We start from the raw sequence: 15,034 nt of genomic DNA on the forward strand, positions 1-15,034 counted from the left end.
TCTTTTCATACATTTTGGAGTTGAGATGCCTGAGGAAACTCTTAGATCACAGGATAGACATCAGGCTGGGAAATATAGATTGGAGAAGTCATCAGGAAGCACACAGATGCTAACCGAAGCCACTGGAATGGACAATGCCTTTTAGGGCAAGTACAGAATGGGGAAAAAGGCCCTAGAATAGAACCTCGAGGAGTACCACCTCTTGAAGGGGACAAGAACGAGCAGCCAGAAAGGAAGTTCACATGAGGAAATAAATGCCAATTATTCCCTGCATGAACAAGAAGGGCTTGGAGGTTATCACAGGGGCAGGAAGGTCACTTCTAGCTGGTGATGTAAGAACAAGTCAGCAGGATCTAAGAGACACAAGCAGGCCACAAGAAGGAAAAGGAAAGAGGAGAAAGGAACAGGGGAACCAGAATGTTCTCAGAGTCCGGCCTGGCAGAAGGAGGCTGTGAGACTCGAGACTTGGACGGGGCTACATTCCAAGGGAAGAAGAGAAGTAGTCTCCTTTCCCCCCAGAAAAACCAAGAGCCCAGTCAGTGGTTGGTCAGCTCTCAAAGCCAGAGTCACAGGCGCATTCCTGGGCTATCTGATTCCAGCATATTCCAGGCTTGTTTTATGGTGAACAGGTTTTTATTCTCCATACTGGAACTTGTTTCAAACAGTTATCTTAAAATTTCCATTGTTGGGGCGCCTGGGTGGCTCAGTCGGTTAAGCGTCCGACTTCGGCTCAGGTCACGATCTCGCGATATGTGAGTTCGAGCCCCGCGTCGGGCTCTGTGCTGACTGCTCAGAGCCTGGAGCCTGTTTCAGATTCTGTGTCTCCCTCTCTCTCTGACCCTCCCCCGTTCATGCTTTGTCTCTCTCTGTCTCAAAAATAAATAAACGTTAAAAAAAATTAAAAAAAAAAATTTCCATTGTTAATTAAATAAAGTTTTAAAGGAGTACGGGGTAGAGGGTAAGGAATTTAATTTACTCAAAGCAGCATAAACAGTCAAAAAGAGAGAACAGAGTTTTACATACACTGAGGGTTTAACAGTAAGGGCAATATTACGAACTTTTCTTCAAGGCTCACTATATGGCAGACTTTGCTTTAAATTCGTTTAGTGCAAGTTTTAGATGCATATCTCAATTGAGTCTCACTACAAGCCTATGAGGTAGTAACTACTATCGTCCCCGTTTTACAGATGACAAAACTGAGGTGCAAAGTGGTTAGGTTCACTTTAATCTAGCACCATATAAACTGGTGAGTAACAGAATCTGGGATTTGGACACTAGCCGTCTAACATCATAACCAATGCTTCTTGTTTTATTCAGAAAATTTGCTTTTCTTAACTCTAAATAAAGAACATTTCCAGTCATGACATTAACATAATTAGTGGAAAAATAATTATGCAAAACCATGGGCAGGAAAATAATTTCAACTTCACTTGAAAACTGAGAGAGCAGGCCAAAGAGAAGGTAAGCTTTCTTTTCTTTAACTGGTCTGTCTGGTAACCCAGAAAAAAAGGAACCTGGGTTTTAGTCAGCTCACGGTATCCTGCCCAGCTCTTTCCCAGAACTGTTCCTCTTCCGCAAAGCCCCTTTGAATGTGCTTGAGACAACTGGATAGCACGCAGAAAATTCAGTCAGCCCTTGCTCATGAGAACAAAGCAAGGTGTGACCCCAACACAGGACCCAGACACAGAGGAGATCAGGTGGAGGAAACTGTTCCATTTTTAGTCAAAGTTCACTGATGTAAAAGTGAGTCTGAAGTCTGGGGCCACTGGAACAAAAGAAACAATATTTCCACTCGAGACACGAATGGCAAACCTCGGTATTTCAAATGAAGGTCTTTCAGGAGAGAAAAGCCACCGAGAATTCAGAGTAGGGTGATGAGCTACAGTGAGATGTCTGGGCTAAGCAGTCGTAATTAATCATGATTTAGGTCAACGCAGAACCTTTTAAGCACCGAGGCTTTACAGACAGCACACACGCGCACACACATACACACAGAAGCCGCGTATCAAAACGAGGATGTGCACAACTCAGTGACCCATTATTAGAAACCTACCATATATCAATTCTATACAAGCGCTAGGAGGCAAAGGCAGATATAATAAGATACAAGCAGGCATAGTCTCTGGACTTTCTCAATTTTCTCTCCTATTTTTGCATTTAGTTAGTGTGTGGAGAAGAGTTAACAGAGCAGGCTTGAGACTGCTATTCTTTTTTTTTTTTCCTTTTTTTTTCCTTTTTTTTTAATGTTTATTTTTGAGACAGAGAGAGACAGAGCGTGAACGGGGGAGGGGCAGAGAGAGAGGGAGACACAGAATCCGAAGCAGGCTCCAGGCTCTGAGCCATCAGCCCAGAGCCCAATGCGGGGCTCAAACTCACGGACCGCGAGATCGTGACCTGAGCTGAGCTCGGACCCTTAAACCGACTGAGCCACCCAGGCGCCCCTCGAGACTGCTATTCTTAGAAAGGTCTACTTGCCTTTCTACAGTCGGCCACTGGCTGGCTTCTGGGAACTTGGACTTTGGGAAGATCCCACCATTCCCAGCACTGGTAAGAATAGCTTTTTGTGCCTAAACTATTGGTACAAACAATATGGTTTATGCTGAGCATCTGCTTTGCCTTCTGGAGTCTGCAATGTGGTACATGCTAGACAGAGGGTGCCTATATCCCCAACCAGTCCCCAGTAAAAAAAAACAAAAACAAAAAAACAAAAAAAGCTTGGGCACTGGGTCTCTAATGAGCTTCCTGGTAGACAACTCACTGATGGGAGTTTTTAAGCAGGTCCTATGGGACTCCACTGAGAAAAGGGGTCTTACAAGCTTGTGCCTGGTCTCCTCTGGACTTTACCCCATGTGCCTTTTCCTTCTGCTGATTTTGCTTTGTACCCTTTTGCTGTGACAAATGATAGTAATGAGTACAATAATATGCTTTGTACTCAAATGTCAACACTTTGACATTCATAGCTGTGAATCACTGAGTTCCTTCCTATGTTCTCTAAACCTTGGATTTCTCTGAAAATAAGATAGTAACACCTGCCTCAGAAGACTGTGGTGATAGGTGCTAGACCCTCAATAACATTATATTCTTTCCTCTTCAGGCTAACAGGTGAACGGCAGCCCTCCAGCCATACAGCAGCCACGTTGCGCGATGCCAGGCAGCCCTAAATGAGGCTCCCTTTGCCCACTCTCTCCTTCCATTGATGCAACAGAGTCTGCCCATGGCAGTTCATGAGAGCCTACTGTGCACACCGTTTCCCTGCTCCACTTTCAGTGTCACCTTGGTGGCTGGAAATCTGCCTTGGTGGGAGTACTTACTCGACAGAAACTGGCAAGTGCTGAAAAGCAGGGCTTCTCCCTCGATTCCCAATTGCTAAACATTTACTAGGACCCCAGTGTCTACTTCATAAAAAAAAAAAGACAAAAAAAGATGGAGTTCCTGTCAAACAGGTTTTTCTGCCTAACCAAAAACAGCAAGCACATCTGCATTTTAAAAAGAAATAGGCTACATGAAAAGATGTTCGACACTATTAGCCATAAAGGAAATGCAAATCAAAACCACAATGAGTTACCTCTTCACACTAAGTAGGATGGCTAGAATCAACAACACAGATAATAACAAGTGGCTTAGTGAGGATGTAGAGAAATTAGAACCCCCATACATGCCTGGGGGGGGGGTGATACAAAAAAATTGCAGCCCCTTTGGAAAATCGGCTAGCAGTTCCTAAAAATGTTAAACATAGTCACCCAATGACCCAGCAAGAGAAATGAAAATGTAGGTCTACACAAAAACTTGTACGTGAATATGCAGAGCAGCTCTATTCACAGTAGCCAAAAGGTGAAAACAACCTAAATACCCATGAACAGATGAATAAACAAAATGTGGTATATCCATATAATAGAATATTATTTATATAATAGAATATTATTTAGATATAAAAACGAATGAGGTACTGATACATGCTGCAATATGAATGAACCTAGAAAACATTATGCTAAGTGAAAGAAGCCAGACACAAAAAGTAACATATGATTCTATTTATATGAAATACCCAGAATAGGTAAATCCAGAGACAGAAGGCAGGTTACTGGTTGCCAGGGGCTAGGGGTGGGGGTGGGGAGGTCGGGCTGGGAGGGAGGGATTGACTGCTTAATGGGTATGATCTTCCTTTCTTCCTTCCTTCCTTCCTTCCTTCCTTCCTTCCTTCCTTCCTTCCTTCTTTTCTTAAGATCCATTGCTTTCCTCTCATGGCCTTCCTTGTATCAGTCTTTAGGGTTCTATGTTTAGTCTAGTTGTTTACACTGACAGCCCTTCCCTTTGAATATTTTAGTGACCCTTTTGATACCTTCCAGCTGCTTTTTTCCCCCTTCTTTTTGTTTTGAGGAATGATCAAAGCTATATACAGTTTTTCAAGTGTTAATTATGTAGTTTTGTGCCATCTGGATTTATTTTTTTTAAGTTTGTTTTTATTTATTTGGAGAGAGAGATAGACAACAAGCAGGGGAGGGGCAGAGAGAGAGGGAGATAGAGTGCCAAGCAGGCTCCAAGCTGTCGGCACAGAACCTGATGCGGGGCTTGAACTCAAGAACCGTGAGATCATGACCTGAGCCAAAACCAAGAGCCAGATGCTTAACCGACTGAGCCACCCAGGTGCTTCAGTGCCATCTGGATTTATATAATCTAATACTTTCTGACTTTTCAAATGATCGATAGATAAAGGCAATCAAATGAGCATTAAGTAATAACAATAACTATTTTTTTTAAGATGCAGAATGTTTTCACTACCATTTTTTAATAAGATTTTCACAACTGTATGAAATAGGTAAGGCAGATACTACTCCCCACCCCCACCCACCCCCTGCCCCTGCCCTTTAGGCACAAGATTAGTAAGGTTCAGAGTAATTACATGACTCCCTGGTCCCAAAGACCAAACCAGCACTAGACCCTAGGTTTGCCGACTCCTTATTCCTACATTCGATAGTCAAAGATGGTGTAGAAAATGTTGGGGTTCACAGCCAATAGCCAAGAAAGAATTCTTGTGACATCTCTGGTGCAAAAAGGTGGTTTTATTAAAACCTTGGGACAGGGCCTAAGGGCAGAAAAATCTGCACTGAGGTTGTGACAAGTGACTGATTAAAATACCTTCACGTTGGGAGGGGGTTAGGGATAGCTTAAAGCCATGTAAGTCTCTAAGGAATTTTGGAAGCAAGGTTTCCAAGACCTTGAGGGGGCTAGCTGCTGTCAGGAAAAGGTCATTTATTACTGTTTAGTAAAAACTCAGTCATGAGACCCTTTAGATGTATATCAGTGGGCCATATGCTTGGAGTATGATTGCCAACATATATCTTGGGGGAGTAGAGATAAAGGAAGTTTCCAAAGGAATTTCTGGTAGCCTGGAGGGATTGGGCTAAGATTGTCTTTTGCCCTTAGCAAAGTGTCATCACAGAGGCAGCCGAGCTCCTAGGGGAAGGTCCCTCTGGACTTATCTATGGGCTGTTAAGTTGTAAGGAAATTTAATTTTTTCTTTTGCCTTTGTTTCCCACATCAATAGAGACCATCAAAAGCTAAAGACAGAAGTGTAGAATGTTAATGTGTAGAGTTTAGTAATTTAAATTTATGGACTAGAAACTATTAACAAAGAATCTAATTGAACTTCTTTCTAAATAAAAACAAACAAAACAAAAAATATTTCTAGCGATGTTTAGGTGTCCATGAAAACTACATGTTGACATGCTAAGGAAGCCTCATTTACTTGCGTGTAATGTTTTGAACCTTAATGCTGAGAAAATGTGATTGCAATTTAGGAACCAATGGATTATCTCAGAATGTATAGGAAGCAGCTCATTTTTACTTTCAAAAGATGCTTTAAAGAGTTTTTTTATGTAAAATACGGGAAACTATGAAGTCTAAGTTTTGTTGTGATTTTTTTTTTTTTTGCTGATTACTTTAGTTTTAAACTATTTTAAATATTTTAGCCTCTGCCTCCCTTCACCTTTTCTCCCACCCCAATTCTGGCAACCACTAATCTGTTCTCTATATCCATAAGCTTGATGTTCTTGTATTGTTGTTGTTGGGGGGGGGGGTTGTTTTGTTTCTGTTGTTTTTGTTTGCTCTTTACATTCCACATAGAAGAGAGCTCAAGCAGTATTTGTCTTGCTGTGACTGATTTATTTCACTTAGCATAATGCCCTTGAGGTCCATCCATGCTGTCACAAATGGCAAGATTTCATTCTTTTTTTATGGCTCAATAATATTTCACTGTACATACATACAATCCTCTTTATTCATTCATCCATTGATGAATACTTAGGTTGTTTCCTTATCTTAACTATTGTTAATAATGCTGCAATAAACATAAGGACGCATATACCTCTTTGAGTTAGTGTTTTTGTTTCCTTGAGATAAATACCCTGGAATTGCTGGATCATATGGTAGTTCTACTTTTAATGTTGTAAGGAACCTCCATATTATTTTCCGTAGTGTCTGTACCAATTGACATTCCCACCAACAAAGCACCCCACATCCTCAGCAATGCCTGTTCTTCTTGTCTCTTTGATAACAGCCATTCTAACAGGTGTGAAGCAGTATCTCATTGTGATTTTGGTTTGCATCTCCCTGAATATTAGTGATGTTGAGCATCTTTTCATTTACCTGTTGGCCATCTGTATGTCTTCTTTGGAAAAATATCTATTCAGATATTCTGTCCTTTTTTAAAAATTTATTTATTTAAATCCAAGTTAGTTAACATACAGTGTAACATTGGTTTCAGGAGTAAAACCCAGTGATTCATCACTTACATATAACACCCAGTGCTCATCCCAACAAGTGCCTATCTTAATGCCCATCACTGATTTAGCCCAACCCCTAACCAACTCCCTTCCAGCAACCCTCAGTTTGGTCTCTGCATTTAAGAGTCTCTTATGGTTTGCCTCCCTCTCTGTTTTTATCTTCTTTTTCCTTCCCTTCCTCTATGTTCATCTGCTGTGTTTCTTAAATTCCACATATGAGTGAAATCATATATTTGTCTTTCTCCAACTGACTTATTTCACTTAGCATAATACACTCCAGTTACATCTACATTGGTGTAGATGGCAAGATTCCATTCTTTTTTGATCACCAAGTAGTATTCAATTGTGTGTATATATATATATACATATATATATACATATATATATATGACATCTTCTTTATCCATTCACCAGTCAGTGGACATTTGGACTCTTTCCATAATTTGTATCCTGCCCTTTTTTTAATCAGATTGTTTTTTTGCTATTGACTTGTATGAATTATTTATATATTTTTGGATATTAACCCCTCATTAAATATATGATTTGCAAATATTTTCTCCCATTCAGTAGGTTGCCTTTTCATTTCGTTGATGGCTCCCTTTGATGAGCAAAAGTTCTTTAGTTTGATGTAGTCTCCTTTATTTTTGGTTTTGTTGCATTTATTCGTGGTGTCATATCCAAAAAATCGTCACCAACCCTATATCAAGGAGATTGCTGCCTACGTTTTCTTCTAGGATTTTTATAGTTTCAGGTCTTATGTTCAAGTCTTTCATCCATTTTGAGTTAATTTTTGTGTATGGTGTAAGATAGTGGTCCAATTTCATTCTTTTGCATGTGGCTGTCCAGTTTTCCAAACACCATTAAAGAGACTGTCCTTTCCCCATTGTGCATTCTTGGTTCTTTTTCATAAATTAATTGGCCGTAGAAGCATAGGTTTATTTTGGGGCTCCTATTCTGCTCTATCAATCTATATGTCTGTTTTTATACTAATACCATACTGTTTTGATTACTATAGCTTTGTAATAAGTTTGGAATCAGGGAGTGTGATGTCTCCAACTTTGTTCTTTCTCAAGATTGCTTTGGCTATTTGGAGTCTTTTGGGTTTCCGCACAAATTTTATGATTGTTCCATTTCTGTGAAGAATGTCATCGGAATTTTGATAGGAATTGCACTGAATCTGTAGATCATTTTGGGTAGAATAGACATTTTAATAATATTAATTCCTCCATTCATGAGCATGGGATATCTTTCCATTTGTGTCTTCCTCAATTTCTTTCATTAATGTCTTGTAGTTTTTAGCAAAGGTCTTTACCTTTTACAGATCCTTTACCTCCTTGGTGACATTGATTCCTAGGAATTTTATTCTTTTTGATGTAATTTAAATGAGATTGTTTTCTTAATGTCTCTGACAGTTTGCTATTGGTCTGTAGAAATACAACAGATTTTGTGTGTGTGTGTGTGTGTGTGTGTGTGTGATTTTGTGTCCTACAATTTTACTGAATTCATTTATTAGTTCTAACAGTTTTTTCATGGTCTCTTTAGAGTTTTTAACATATAATGTCATGTCATCTGCAAATAGTGAGTTTTATTTCTTCCTTTCCAATTTGCATGCCTTTTATTTCTTTTTCTTGCTTAACTGATCGGGCTAGGAATTCCAATACTATGTAATAGTGGTGAGAGTGGACATCCTTCCCTTGTTCCTGATCTTAGATGGAAAGCTTTCAGCTTTTCACTATTGAGTATGATGTTAGCTGTGGGCTTGTCATATATAGCTTTTATTATGTTAGGTACATTCCCCATATATTTGCTTTGTTGAGAAGTTTTTATCATAAATGGATGTTGAATTCTTTCAAATGTTTTTTCTGTATATATTGAGATGATCATATGATTTTTATCCATCATTTTGCTAATGTAGTGTATCACATCAACTGCTTCTCAAATGTTGAACCATCTCTGAATCCCTAGAATACATTCCACTTGATCATGGTGTATAAAAATTTAATGTATTATTAAATTCAGTGTACTGATATTTTGTTTAGGATTTTTGCATCTATTTTCATAGGGATATTGCCCTGTAATTTTCTTTTCTTGTGACATTCTTGTCTGGTTTTGGTATCAGGGTAATGCTGGTCTCACAAAATGAGTTTGGAAGAATTCCTTCCTCTTCTATATTTGTAAGAGTTTGAGAAGGATTGGTATTAATTCTTCTTTGAGCATCTGGTAGAATTCACCATTAAAGGCATCTGGTCCTGGGTTTTTGTTTGTTGGCAGGGTTTTTTTGTTTGTTTTTTTGTTTTTGTTTTTAATTTTTTTTTAACATTTATTTACTTTTGAGAGACAGAGAGAGACAGAGCATGAGCAGGGGAAGGTGGGGGGGGGGGGGGCGAGACACAGAATCCGAAGCAGGCTCCAGGCTCTGAGCTGTTTGTTAGCACAGAGCCCGATGTGGGGCTCAAACTCATGAACTGCGAGACCGTGACCTGAGCTGAAGTCGGACACTCAACCGACTGAGCCACCCAAGCGCCCCTGTTGGCAGGTTTTTGGTTCCAATTCAATCTTCTTGCTAGTAATCGGTCTGTTCAGATTTTTTATTTCATCATGATTCAGTCCTGGTAGGTTGTATGCTTCTAAGAATTTATTAATTTCTTCTAAGTTGCTCAATTTGTTAGTGCATAATTGTTCATAGTAATTTCTTATGACCCCCTGTATTTCTGTGATCTCAGTTTTAACAGCCCTTTTATTTCTGATTTTATTTGAGTCTTCTTTTTTCTTAATGAGTTTAGTTAAAGCTTTGCCGATTTCATTTATGTTTTCAAAGAAACAGCTCTTAACTTCATTGATCTTTTCTATTGTTTTTTAGTTTCTATTTCTTTTACTTCTGGTTTAATCTTTGCTACTTCCTTCCTTCTTCTAACTTTGGGCTTCATTTGTTCTTCTTTTTCTAGTTCTTTGAGGTATAAAGTTAGGTTGTTTATTTCAGACCATTCTTGTTTCTTGAAGTATGCATTTATCACTATGTATTCCCTCTCAGAACTGTTTTTGCTGCATTCCACAGATTTTGGAATTTGTTGTATTTTTATTTTCACTTGTCTAAAGGTGTTTTTTAATTTCTCTTTTGACCCATTGGATGTCCAGTAGCATGTTGTTTAATCTCCTTATATTTGTGAATTTTCCCATTTTCTTCACATAACTGATTACTACTTTCATACCACTGTGGTCAGAAAAGGTGTTTGATACAATTTTAATTCTCTTAAATTTATTCAGACTTGTTTCTACCATATGATCTATCCCAGAAGAAAACTTCTCCAAGAAAATAGCTTATATACTCATCTGGAGCCCCAATTTTTGCAACTTCTGCCCAAAGGAAGCCTCCAGATAGCCTGGCTCTGGTGGCCAGTGGGGTTTATGCTTGTGGTCCAAAAGAACTGTATATATTTGCATACTTTTAAAAGTTGTTGTCTATGGGTCTGGCTTCCAAGCAGCCTGAATCTAGGTGCTAAGATCTTCTCCCCCTTTGAGATACTGACAGGTCTTGGCATAATCTCAACTACTGGGAGCTATGAAAAATATAATAGGCTGCTTGGAGAAGCACAAACAAGATTTGGGGCAGGGTTGAATGACAAGGTTCATGTCCTTTGTGAGGCCACTCCTTCAGAATTGGGGGCAGAGGGGTTCACCTACTGCATAGAAACCAAAACAGAGACCCCCAAAAAATGAAGAAACAGAGGAATTTGTTCCCAATTGAAGAACAAGATAAAACCTAAGAGAAAAGCCTTAATGAAATGGAGATAAGTAATTTACCTGATAAAGAGTTCAGAGTAATGGTCATAAAGATGCTCACTGAACTGGGAACAGAATGGATGAACCCAGTGAGAACCTCAACAAAGAAATAAGAAGCTGGAAGTCACAGAGTTGAAGAATACAATAACTGAACTGAGAAATACACTGGAGGGGTTCAACAGCAGACTAGATGAAGCAGAAGAAAAGATCCGTGAATTCAAAGACAAAAAAGTGGAAGTCACCCTATCAGAGCAGCTAAAAGAAAAAAGAATCTTAAAAAAGTGAAGATAGCTCAAGGGACTTACGGGACAACATCAAACGGACTATCATTCACATTATAGGAATCCCAGAAGGAAAAGAAAGGGAAAAAGGGGCAGAAATCTTATTCAAAGAAATAACGACTGAAAACTTCCCTAATATGGGAAGTGAAACAGAAATCCAGAGCCAGGAAGACCAGAGTTTAATAAGATGAATCCAAAGAGACTAACACCAAGACATATTATAATTAAAATATCAAAAGTTAAAGACAGGGAAAGAATCTTAAAAGCAGCAAAAAAAATTTTTTTGTTTCAGCAGAAACTTTACAGGCCATAAGGAAGTGGCACAATAAAATCAAAGAGCTGAAAGAAAAAAAAATTTCCAACCAAGAATATTCTAGCCAACAAAGTTATCATTTACAATTAAAGGAGAGAGAGAGTTTTCCAGATAAGCAAAAGCCAAAGGATTTCACCACCACTAACTGGCCCTAGAAATGTTAAACGATCTTTTTTAAGCTGAAAAGAAAGGACACCTAATTAGGAACAAGAAAACATATGAAAGAATAAATCTCACTGGAAAAGAAAATATATAGTAAAGGTAGTGGGTTTATCACTTAACAAAGGTGGTGTATAGATTAAAAGACAAGAGTAGTGAAAGTGACTATGATTACAATTATTAGTAAAGGATATACAAGATTAAGAGTAAAATGTGACATCAAAAACATAAAGCATGGGGGGAGAGTAAAAATGTAGAGTTTTAGAATGTGATCAAACAAGTTGTTATCAACTTCACACAGGCTGTTATAAACTGTAACATGTAAGCCTCAGGATAATCACAATGCAAAAACCTATAGTAAATACATAAAAGATAAAGAGAAAAGAATGTAAATATGCCATTAAAGTCATCAAATCACAAAGAGCAAGAGAAGAAAAAAGGAACAGAAAGGAACTACAAAAACAGCCAGAAAACAATTAACAAAATGGCAATAAGTATGTATCTATCAATGATTACTTTACATATAAATGAACTAAACTCTCCAATCAAAAGACCCAGAGTGGCTATATGGATAAGGAAAAAAAAAAAAAAAAAAAAAAAGACCCATTTATATGCTGCCTATAAGAGATTCAGTCTTTTTTTTTTTTTCTTTTTGGCTCTTTTCAGTTCATTGCACGAAGGAGTAACACTAGTCCAAGTTAAAAGTGGATCCGAAATGGTTACATTACATAAGCTGTGAGGTTTTTAAACTGGTGACAAAGGACAGAAGGCAAATTCTACTCATTGTGAGGAAATCCTCACTAAAGCTTCAGTGAGCCAAAAGCACTTACAGCCATGAACCTTCAGCTGGTCGTCCTCAGCCAGTCCAATCTCTATGAATTGGCATACGTCCTCGTGCTGGTCACCCTGTAGCTGAATTACTTCTCCATGTTCTGGATGCTCAATTATAGTACTATTACAGGCAAATTTCTTCTTAAAGACCTTCACTAGTTTCTTTTTATCATAAGCATCAGCAATCCCCTGGATTTTTCTGCTGCTATTCTCCGATGAATGCTTATGGATATAATCTTTAGCAGGAAACAGATTATCACCCTTACTTGCATCAGCAAAGGGGCCAAAAGAGTGGAGATTCCAGATAGCAGACATAAGATACAATCCCTTTTCCTTGGTGGAAACGGCCCACGGAAGGTGGTGGTGAGAGAAGGTTGGCACGCGGGACAGAGCACTGGGAAGCAAGGGGGGTCAAGGGTGGTGCTGCTGAGTCCTCAGAGGTGGGTCAGTGACTAGGGCCAAAAGATTCATTTTTTTGTTGTTTATTTGTTTATTTTGAGAGAAAGAGAGAGAGAACAGGGGAGGGGCAGAGAGAGAGGGAGAGAGAGAATCTCAAGCAGGCTCCTTGCTGTCAGTGCAGAGCCCAATGCAGGGCTCGATCCCACAAACCATGAGATCATGACCTGAACAGAAATCAAGAGTCAGATGCTCAACTACCCAGGTGCCCTGAGACTCCTTTAGATGTAAAAGGCACAAACAGACTAAAAGTGAAGGAACAAAGAAAGATCTTCCATGCAAATGGAAACCAAAAGTATGTTGGGGTAGCTATACACACATCAGAAAAAATAGACTTTTTTTTAATGTTTATTTATTTTTGAGAGAGAGAGTGCAAGCAGGGCAGGGCAGAGAGATGGGGACAGAGGATCCAAAGCAGGCTCTGTGTTGATAGCAGCGAGCCCGATGTGGGGCCTGAAATCGAGAACTGTGAGATCATGACTTGAGCCAAAGTCAGTCGTTCAATCGATGGAGCCACCCAGGTGCCCCAGAAAAAACAGAGTTTAAAACAAAAACTGTAATAAGAATCAAAAAAGGGCATTACATCATGACAAAGGGGTCATTCCAACAAAAGGATATAACGTTTGTAAATATTCATGCACCCAACATAGAAGCACCTAAATATAGAAAGCAAACATTAACAGACCTAAAGGTAGAAATATACAGAAATACAGTAATAATAGGGGTCTTTAATACCCTACTTGCATCCAGACAGAAAATCAATAAGAGAACATCAGCCTTAAATAGACCAAATAAACTTAACAGATATTTACAGAACATTCCATCCAAAAGCACCAGGATACACATTCTTCCTAAGTGCACACAGAACTTTCTCAAGGTTCCTGTTAGGGGTGATGAAAAGCTTTGGAACCAGACAGTGGTAATTGTTGCACAACATGACGAATGTACTTACTGCCACTGATCCGTACAATTTAAAATGGTTACAATGGTAAATTTTATGTGTATTTTACCACCATAATTAAAAAAAAAAAAAGACAAGCCACCAAGTACAAACAAGTATCTGCAAAGCATATAGGGACAATGAGTTTGATTCAGAATATATGTATCTTTTAAAAATAAGTAAGAAATTTTTCTAATTGGGGAAAGAAGGAAAAATATCCAAACAGGCACTTCAACAGAGAGTAAATGCCAATGGACAATGTAAATACACAGACTTGCTCATCTACTGTAGTAACCCGAGAAATGCAGGTTGAAAAGACAGTGAAACACCACTATACACACACCTACTCAGAGGCAGGGGTGAGGCTCAGGGGAAAGGCTCAGGGCGGAGACAAGGAAGTTCCAAAGTCTGAGCAGAAAGTGGGAAGGGGAGGGTCTCCTCTTCCCCATAGTCAACAACTGCTGCCAATACATGTGGATGTTTAATAACTATTTTAAGATCTGAGAATCATAATTGGCCATGAAAACGATTCTAGTGAATTACTCATATAATCCAGTTTCTTCATTTTAGAGTAGAAACTGGGGCACTGACTGGGTAAATGACCTCCCCAGGGTCAAACTGGCTGGCACAGTCACTTCTCTCTGCCAATTCATGTTCCACTGTGCCCCAGTGCCTTGAAGTACACGAACAGAAGGGCTAAATTTTGTCACTCCCCACTCATAACCCTCCAAAATCTCCCATCACATTAAAAAACAAAAAATCCAAAGTCTTCTCCATGGCCCCCAAAGATCTCTGGCCTCCCCCACCACTACACTCCACTCCATTCCATTTCAGCCCCTTAGCCTCTCTGCTGTTCCCCGAGCACGGAAGCACCACCTGCCTTTCCTGACGCCTTGCAGTCCCGGTTCCCCTCCCCAAGGACTTCCCCTCCCCCCCTGCCTGTCTTTTCTTAAGATCTCTATTCCCTGACCACTGACCAAAGAAAGAAAGAAAGAACAGAAAGAAAGAAAAGAAAAGAAAAGAAAGAAAACCCACAAGCATGCAAGTCCCCACCCCTCCCATCCTGCTTTGCTTTTTTTCAAGGTGGGAGATATTTATTGGTTTATCTGTATGCTGCCTTTCTTCTCTAGAATGTAAGTTCCATGACAGCAGGACATTTGCTTTGTATATGTTTTTGTGTCCTCAGAGCTTGGAAAATTATCCACCACAAAATAATTGACTGTAGTAATTTTTTAATTGATTCAAGTAAAAAGAGGCATGGTTTTTTTTGTTTGTTTGTTTGTTTGTTTGCTTATTTGGCTAGAAAATTAAGGTAGAGATGTCTGGGGAACTTCTAAGTCAAATGGCCTACGTTTGAATCTCCTTACTCCACCAATTGGTAGTGATTATGAATTACAAACTCAGGCTTCCCTGCTTTTAAATTTTATATTTCAGTCAATTCAGAAAGTTTGCTGTTATTAGTTATGTACATTCCTCCACCATCAATAGTACC

General features: G+C 39.1%; 2 protein-coding genes across 3 annotated transcripts in view; both read right to left on the reverse strand.

Annotated features, from left to right (window-relative positions):
* Positions 1–15,034, reverse strand: part of TEC (tec protein tyrosine kinase) — a 127,773-nt gene that overhangs the window by 60,428 nt on the left and 52,311 nt on the right. The window lies entirely within an intron of this gene.
* LOC124520442 (eukaryotic translation initiation factor 1-like) lies at positions 11,926–12,624 on the reverse strand. Its single transcript, XM_047091315.1, has one exon. The coding sequence runs from the start codon at positions 12,459–12,461 to the stop codon at positions 12,096–12,098; it is 366 nt and encodes a 121-aa protein (XP_046947271.1). The 5' UTR covers positions 12,462–12,624; the 3' UTR covers positions 11,926–12,095.

Source organism: Lynx rufus, unplaced genomic scaffold (genome assembly GCF_022079265.1).
Source record: "Lynx rufus isolate CCGP_SWC_20201006 ecotype Redwood Valley unplaced genomic scaffold, mLynRuf1.p SCAF_3, whole genome shotgun sequence".
Lineage (NCBI taxonomy): Eukaryota > Metazoa > Chordata > Mammalia > Carnivora > Felidae > Lynx > Lynx rufus.